At 38.8% G+C, this 8059-nt stretch overlaps 2 protein-coding genes across 6 annotated transcripts in view; both read right to left on the bottom strand.

Moving 5' to 3' along the window:
- Positions 1–134: 134 nt before the first annotated feature.
- Positions 135–3588, bottom strand: tmem170a (transmembrane protein 170A). Of its 2 annotated transcripts, none has more exons than XM_086074940.1 (3): positions 3221–3588; positions 2176–2346; positions 135–296 (listed from the first exon to the last, which is right to left on the bottom strand). In XM_086074940.1, exons 1-3 carry the CDS (start codon positions 3330–3332, stop codon positions 211–213), a joined length of 369 nt encoding a protein of 122 aa, XP_085931066.1. In that variant the 5' UTR covers positions 3333–3588; the 3' UTR covers positions 135–210. The 2 variants fall into 2 exon arrangements, with proteins under 2 accessions (XP_085931066.1, XP_085931065.1); XM_086074939.1 differs by having other exon boundaries at positions 135–1906; positions 3221–3566.
- A 691-nt stretch (positions 3589–4279) lies between these two features.
- Positions 4280–8059, bottom strand: part of ppp6r3 (protein phosphatase 6, regulatory subunit 3) — a 36932-nt gene continuing 33152 nt past the window's right edge. For 3 of the 4 annotated variants that reach the window (XM_086074937.1, XM_086074935.1, XM_086074938.1), the window contains 2 exons: positions 6184–6258; positions 4280–4614 (listed from right to left, as the gene is read on the bottom strand). In XM_086074937.1, the coding sequence (XP_085931063.1) occupies positions 4563–4614; positions 6184–6258 (127 nt within the window). In that variant the 3' untranslated portion in view covers positions 4280–4562. The remainder of the gene's footprint in view (positions 4615–6183; positions 6259–8059) is intronic. The other variant, XM_086074936.1, reaches the window with a different exon arrangement.

The following is an 8059-nucleotide window of genomic DNA, read 5'->3' as shown; positions in this document are numbered from 1 at the left end:
GCTTCAACTGGGGATCAAAGCCGCAACTTTTGGGTTGAGGGACAACCACTCGACTACCCGAGCTGTGTAACTCTTTGGTATTTCATTGGCAGTGTAGTCAATGTACTAATAATTTAATAAATGTGCACACCTACTTTGTTGTAGCATGTTTATTTACAATAGGCTATTCATGAACACACCTTTCATCAGGCAAAGTGACTCCAATTCACATTAAATGGAGTTACCCTGCTGTAGTAGGATTTTGCTGACAATTCCTCTGTTGCATCTACAGCAAACATCAGATCGGAGAGATCGACCTGGAAAGTAAGAAAATTAAATGGTGCTAGATTCACGTTTGGACGGAAAGTGCAAGGAGTTTTGTTTAATTGTTTACCAGAATGATTTCATTGGCCACGGGATGTCATTGGATCAGTCCCAACACATTTTTATAAAGTGCTTGGCAAGAATCATACCCAAACTCTCCTCCTAACATTTATTCTGCTCAATGCTCTGTTTGTTAATTGACCAGTTTCATCGGCTTGCCAGTGTTTCGGACATGCTTGAAAAGACTGATACAGCCTTAAAGCTGTAGCAAAAAAAGAAAAAACCTATGCCAAATTTACATTATTTTTTTAGCACTTTTACTCCAGTAAAACAATAACATGCAATATGTCAAAAACTAAAGCCAATTTTGGGGGTGGGGCATCTTTAGATTAAGCGACATCAAAATACCTTAAAACTGTTGAAACTTTCTTGGTACCAAAATGTTACTCTATTAAAGAAAATAATATGAATGAATAATGATTGAAAATGTGCTTGTTAAGTGTAAATGTCTTTAAATCCAGGTTGAAAACGATATTCTTTTCCCCATACCTATATGATGAAGGTCTTTCAGAGTGTTTTTAAAATCATGTTTTGCAACATCTGGCAAATTTTAGGAATTTTAGTAAGATCGTTTTTGTTTTTAAATGTACTTTTAATTATGTGAATCACTTTCCATTGTGTATGGAAATGTGCTATAAATCAGATTTTTATTTTCTATTTTTTACAACTCCTAGGTGCTGCCTTGGTACTGGTAAACATCTAAAGATCCATTATCTGTGAAGTGGGGGGGGGGGGGGAACACCCCCTTATTACTAAGCCCTCTGTATAATACAATTTTGTTTTGAACATTTTCTTCAATACAAAAACATTCACAGAATTATACAGTATAAGAAGTCTCAAGATCTAAACTATTGCTAATTGTTGCCAAAAGAAGGGCAGCCCGCTGCCCTCAACATCATACAGTAAAGTGGATAAAAAAAAAAGAAAAGATTTACGCTCCTACATCATGTTTAATATTACAGTATTGATCTTTACCCAAATTTAACCATAGCAAGTAAAGTAAATAAACTGCAACCATGCAGCTTTCCTCTATAACATCCAAGGAACTTCTATAAGTATTATCTGATTATAAATAAGTCTGTTGAAAAAAAAAAAAGAGAGGTTTTAAATCACTCTACAATATGTATTTCAAAATACAAAATTACCTGAAGTCCAATGTGTTAGTGGTGTTTTGTAAAATACAAACATATATTCCTTGTCAGTAGATTTTGTCCTGCAAACCAAAGTGTGACAAGCAGCCAGCTCCTTTTTAACTTGAGTTTGCTCTCTTTGCTTTATCCGAAGAGAATCCACCCTGGGCCTGCTCAATCAGCAGGTCATGCAATAACACCCAAGGCCCGACACGTCTCAATTTGTCCAAGCCACAGCAAGTTGCGACGTGCAATGAGGCCAAGCGAGCAGCCCGAGTGCTGCTAAAGGGTGGCGAGCACTCGGAGGAAGGAAATAACGACAATCAAGAAGGACTGTCCCACGCCGAAAACTAAAGCCTCCAGAGAGATCATCCTCTTCCCCGCTGCCTTGTAAACTCCTGCGATGGCTGCACCTGTGTCAAACACGTTTCAATGCCGTTTGTGATCAATGGCATAGAACAGCAGAAAATATTCCCCTCATTAGGCTGAAAGATGAATTTTGCGAAGCTCACTAAAGGAACTTGACTTCAGAAACAGAAACTTTTGCTGAAAGGAACTCTTTCAAAAATAAGTTCCTGGTCATTTTTTTTTAAGGCCGAAAGAAAGCATTGATACCATTTTCAGAGATGCTTTTGAATAAAACGCATTAGTCGAAACAGTGTCACAAAGGCAGAGAACTTACTTGTGAGGACACCTCCACCCACGGGCCCAACGACGCCCATTAGGAGGATGGCAATGGGCACAAATCGAGCCGTTTTGTGCCGACGAAGTGCAACGAATGACAGCAGCGATGCTGGCAGGTGGAAGATCAGAGAGGAGACTGCTGCCCAGAGGAAAACGCCATACCACATTTCTACAAAACACCAAAACACGTTCAATAAAAGTCATATAGAAGCACAAAAAACAAAATCTATAAAAGTTCATCATGGGAAATGTTATTTTTAACAAGGTCATATTTTTTGTTAAAATGCAACGTTTGACTTCACAAGTACCAAGTATTTGGGGGCGGGGGATAGCTTCTTTATTGTTAACACGATAGATTGTGATTATTATTATTTTTTACCTAAAACGGCAACCATATCGTGCTTTTAAGAACTTTTGAAGTTTTGATGCGACATACGTGAAAATAAACGGCGAAATTCAATCAAAAATCTTTATTTTCTATTTTCCCATTAATACATATTCGGATTGCGTCGTTCGAAAATGAAGCTCGTGTGTTGCTTTCACATTTAATCAGATACAGTACAGTTATTACATTTTGGCAGTGGATTTTTTGCCGTGACTGGTAACTCTCCTGCTGGCGCTATGTTGCCATTAACAGCTCTTGATTGGCCATTCGTCGGACCAAGTCGTGCACTGGCTTCGCTTCACCACCTACTGTATATTTTCACGAAGTTTTCATTTTGTTTTGCCACAAATATTGGCCGTTACCTGCCAAACCCTAACTCGCTCAGGCTGTTATCGGCATTACCAGCCTGAAAGCCCTAAACGTACCGAGCGGGATTTGAACCCCTGACCTCGCACTGGTCGCCACGAGTTAGTCCACATTCACTGGCGCAAAATTTCTAGGCTACTTGCAGTTCTCGCGTAACTCACGGCAAAATAGCGCTCGGTGGCGAATTGACAAAAATATCCACTTCGTACATAGCTTTTATATACTCAAGGACACAATCTTGGTGACGTGCTGCATACAAACCACTTGAACAATATACAACAATATAACGTACCTGAGAAATCGGCAAGAGATGTGTTGTTGTAACGGTGAGTGCCATTTTTTCTTGGCACTAAATTCATACCAAGTATTTGCTGGAAAATGTCATTTTCGCCATATTGGTCCATATCGCCAGATAATGTTCGTCAGTTCGAAGATTGGTCGGGTAAGCAACAGCGCAGCACCGCTAGAGTCTAACTTTTGCTTTTGTTGTTGTCTTCAAGCATTTCTTCTTCGTCGACGGCTTCTTCGCGTCAATTGGTAGTTGGCAAGCAACTTTGGTTGTACATTACCGCCACCATCTGTTGGGAAAGTGAATCGGTACTCCACGCTGGTCGCACGGACAATTCTTTCTCGTGAATGATGAGGGTTTTCATCCCATTTTTACAGTACATGGCTCAATTCTTTGGCTCCCCAATACAGCAGTCGGCCTTTGTACCCTTTACAGAAAGGGAGGAATCGGGGGTGAGATCTTCACTGTGGAGTCCGGACGCTACACGATTTTAGTCCATTGTGGCACAGTGTTACGAGATGTTTTTTTGATGACTGCGGTTCAAATTGCCTTCAGAATAAGATAATAAGATCCTGTAGGCCTACTTTGAGACTTTACTAAAGTATCAACATGATCACTTACCAGTGAGCAAACTTACAAATTCAGCCCAGGTTAAAAAAGAAAAATCCCTCTACTGTGTATGTACTGAATCACTGTAACTTAAATTGGGACAACAATGAGCCTGCTGTGCATAAGTCGTACCCTGAAGATTTATATAAAGATGTGTTTTGGATTAGTGCATAGTTGCAGTGGGCCCCAAATCCCTGGTGGAAGTTTTAATTTCAAATCCCTGGTGGAAGTTTTAATTTCAAGCAGAGCAACTAAACACAGGTCGATTATCCATCCATCCATTTTCCGAAATGCTTGGCCTCCAGGAGGGATTACATTTCTCGGATCAAAATTTCATTGAGGTATGCATTTACCGGCACTCAACTGAAATTGGCAATGGTGTGCATGTGTCTAAACTTTTTTTGTTTGTTTGCTACACGTCCTGTTTACAGAATTTATGCTCAATCACATACAAGGTGTCTTTTTTTTTTTTTTTTTTTACATTTTAGAAAATATTTTATTCATACAATCATCTTTTCAACCATAGTAACATTCCTAAATAAATCTGAATGAGATGATGTCAGTTGCAGATTAAAACAACAGTACATCATTGCCATTTATCGGAGCTGATGGAAATGTTCCAGATTCTGTTGAAGAAAGTAGACGGCCAAGTTTGACCAGTGGCCTCTGCCAATTCATCTGGAGAATCTTCTCAATGGTAGATTATGCTGGCTAGAAATTGAGAATGCATAATTCCTCATGGTGGTCCATTTACTGCTGGATCGGAGGACATGGCACTCTGGTCCAGTCTGGGTAGAGAGAAAAAATATATATACATGTATATGCTTTAAAGGCAACAGTTAGGGGCAAGGGAAAGATGTTCAATGATTATAATATAGTAATATGTGACAAGTGCATCAATATTATAATGCAGGGATGTGCAACTGCCCCCCCCCCCAAAAAAAATCTTCAAAAAACACTGAAACATTCACTATACTGTAGCTATATAATAATAATATATAAAAATTAAAATGAATATTAATTACAATAAAAGAAAAAATGGCAAATTTGCAGGTGCTGAATTCAAAATAAGCATTGACTGTTGTTTTAAGTTGTAATATCACCATTAACCACCAGATGGTAGGAATGGCAACAAAAAAAATACAAAAAATGACAACCCTAATAGTGTTACAAAACCTAATTCCAATGAAGTTGGGACATTATGAAAAATGTAAATAAAAATATGCTGATTTGCAAATCCCTTCCAAACTATGAAACTATACCATGCAACTGACTACACCAGTCGTCCCCAACCACCGGGCCGCGGACCGCTTTGGACCGGGGCGAGGCGAATTGCACAGTTGAAAGAATAAAAAGCGTACTATACTTCTGGTTTATTGATTAGCCGAGGCTTAAAAATATTTTATTTTGAAAAGTGACCGGATTCTCTTTGTTTACGACGGACTCTCGACGCATGCCAAGATGCTAATTATCTCAGTCGCGTAGCGCTGATGCTAATCGACAAGTTAGCAAGATGAGTAAAAAACAGACATATTTGGAAAGTTTCTTTGCAACGGAGAAAAGGCCCAGTGATGAGACAACACAGAAGCCTATGACCAAGAAGGTTAAAGAAAGGTGCATGGAATTACAGCTACAGGGGACTCCCACGCATGATGGCCCGCTCTGCGGCGAACGGCTCTTACTTTAGTGTTAAGGTGAATGAGTTACTCATGGACTTTATATTTTTTCTTTTGTGCCTTATTTTGGCGGCGGCGACATATCATGCCCTCCCTAAATCCAGGGCGCTGCTAATATAGTTACATAAAAATGTGGCTTCACATTTATTGTTATTGCTACAACATACCCCCTCACCATATTAACGCGTTGTTGTTACCCTTGTTATGGTGTTTGTGCTGCTAGCAGGTACATAAAAATACATAGTGGATTTGCGCTTGTTGTTGTAGCCTTTTATTAATCAGTTGCCGAACAGCCAAGCACCGCACCCTCACCGGGTTGCCGGTCCGCGAAAGTTATGGACTGGTCCGTGGTGCAAAAAAAGTTGGAGACCACTGGACTACACCACAAAGATAAGATAGTCATTGTTCAAACTGTAAAAAAAATTGTTAAAAAAAACAAAACTCATTCACTTATTTAAAATTAGTTGCTTTTAACAGGTTACAAAAAAAAGCTGGGACAGGTGAACTAATTGTTGAAGGTTTGTAGGTGTAATTTTTTCCCATTCCTGCTTGATGTACGTCAGTTGCTCAACAGTCCGGGGTCTCAGTTGTTGTATTTTGCACTTCATAACACGCCACGCATTTTAAAGAGAGCAAACTCAATCAGACACAGTAAATCGTATGAAGGGCAATCTGACTTACTTGGCATCATCAATGTTTGACATTTCCTCTTGGGGGCCACAGGGGAATTCCATTGTGTACTTGCACTTGTCATTGCTTGCGAGAAGAGAAACACGGTCATTACACTGACAAAATACTAACGATGTTGCAATTCACCTAAACACGTAGCAATATGCAGCCCAAGCATTTACAGCACCAAAAAAAACCAAAATATTGGATAACAATTATACAATACTGGATGTAAATCAATATAAAAATCTTGGCACAGCATTGATAAATCTATTTTAATGTCTAGTATCTCGGGCTGCACAATACATCAAAGAAATTTCATCATATGTGTATCGCAAAAACTTCAAATGGAATTTTATGCTTTTATCTGACTTTTGGCCAATCAGATGCAATCTTCAATGTGCATCGTCATCCAATAGGAGAACAGTATTTAGGAGCATTACTAACACTAAATAACGTGCTGATTATTCCATTATTTTTTTCATTAGGTAATAATGATGTAATTTCTTTAGGTTTGTTAAATAGCACAATAACATCGATATCGCAATATTCAACAACCATATTGCTTGTTTTGTGCAGCCCTATCTAGATCAAACTACTACACAGACCCAGACTAAAGAAGGCATTTTATTGTACATTAACTTAGTTGCATTGTAAATCACAAGATAGCACAAAGAGGGAGGCTGCCTCAAGACTTGCATTTGAAGAACTGCAGGAATCTCTGCAAAGTTGTATGTGACATGACAAGAGTCTCATTTGTTTTGCTTACGTCTAATCATTCATTCTAATTATTCAATCTGGAGTTTAGTTTGGATGCTTTAATCAAGTAATTCTGGACAAATTAAGTTCTAACTACTGTGTATGCCCATTAACACACCTTTTGGATCGACTACAATGAAGAAAGCAGGGAAACTAGGCCGTCTCATCACGATCATCATATCGTGTTGTTTGACGCTGATTTCACTTTCACAAATTGCAAGCTCAGTTAAGATTGAGAAAAAAAAGTTTACAGAAACTCCTCATGGACATCAATGTCCTTCTAACTTTTGGATGATTGATTGATGATTCTTGATGGTTATACTTTGGAGCATCTGCAATAAGTTCACAAACAAGAAATTGGTGCACAAGTTATTGTTTCCTTTCCATAGAATCAAAATTATACACAGACACAAATCTGTATTGTATGTAAGGCCCCAGTTGCTTTTTGTAGCCATTAACAAGCTCAACTGTTTTAGTAGCGTCTTAACATGCACCAAGTACTAGTTTCCCCATTCTTATATAATATTACACAACATGTAATGCCATGTTGAGACCCCAAGAGAAATTTGAAGGGTAAAACTTGGTGTTTGGATTTGAAATATACAGTATATTTTATGACACCAGTCTTGGAATGTTTATGACACACATTGCATTACTGTAGAGTCCTGGCTAAAGAAATAGCAATTTATGCTTGCTTCTTCTTTATGAATTTACAAATCAGAACAGTATATCCTCATATTTTTCTTGCAACAACACACCGCCTCATTTTGTTAAAGGGGTAGTAGTTCAGGTTTTTGGACATGAATCTGTATGGCATCCTCACTTAAAGTGGTGTGAAATCAGCACTGACTTCCCGCTGACATCGTCCTGTGACCCGAGACACGGTCCGGTTTTGGTCGAGAAGAAAGTAGTTCGGCAAGTTGGCGCGTTCCACCGTAATTCTAACTTTGAAAACTCACGATAACATGTCTGACTACAACGAGAATGTCTTTAGCACTGAGTCAAGTAGGTATGTTTATGAACCTGAATATACTGATGCCGATATTCGTCAGATGGAATTAGAACGGGCAGAAAGAGAGAGCAAGGAGGGATAGAGAAGTGGTACAACTTGATCAGCTGTAGCCCCGAG

The sequence above is a fragment of the Leptonotus elevatus genome, chromosome 4 (assembly GCF_054856555.1).
Source record: "Leptonotus elevatus isolate MCC_2025b chromosome 4, RoL_Lele_1.0, whole genome shotgun sequence".
Lineage (NCBI taxonomy): Eukaryota > Metazoa > Chordata > Actinopteri > Syngnathiformes > Syngnathidae > Leptonotus > Leptonotus elevatus.
Note: the sequence above shows the minus strand (reverse complement) of the source record. Positions and strands in the feature narration are given on the sequence as shown.

What these genes read in the sequence shown, in the direction of transcription:
- tmem170a (XM_086074939.1), bottom strand. Translation starts at nt 3,332, where the DNA reads ATGGACCAATATGGCGAAAATGACATTTTCCAGCAAATACTTGGTATG. An exon ending in ATCTCTTGCCGATTTCTCAG is followed by an intron (nt 2,347 to 3,220) that starts GTACGTTATATT and finishes GGTGTTTTGTAG; the next exon opens with AAATGTGGTATGGCGTTTTC. An exon ending in GGGTGGAGGTGTCCTCACAA is followed by an intron (nt 1,907 to 2,175) that starts GTAAGTTCTCTG and finishes TGTTTGACACAG; the next exon opens with GTGCAGCCATCGCAGGAGTT.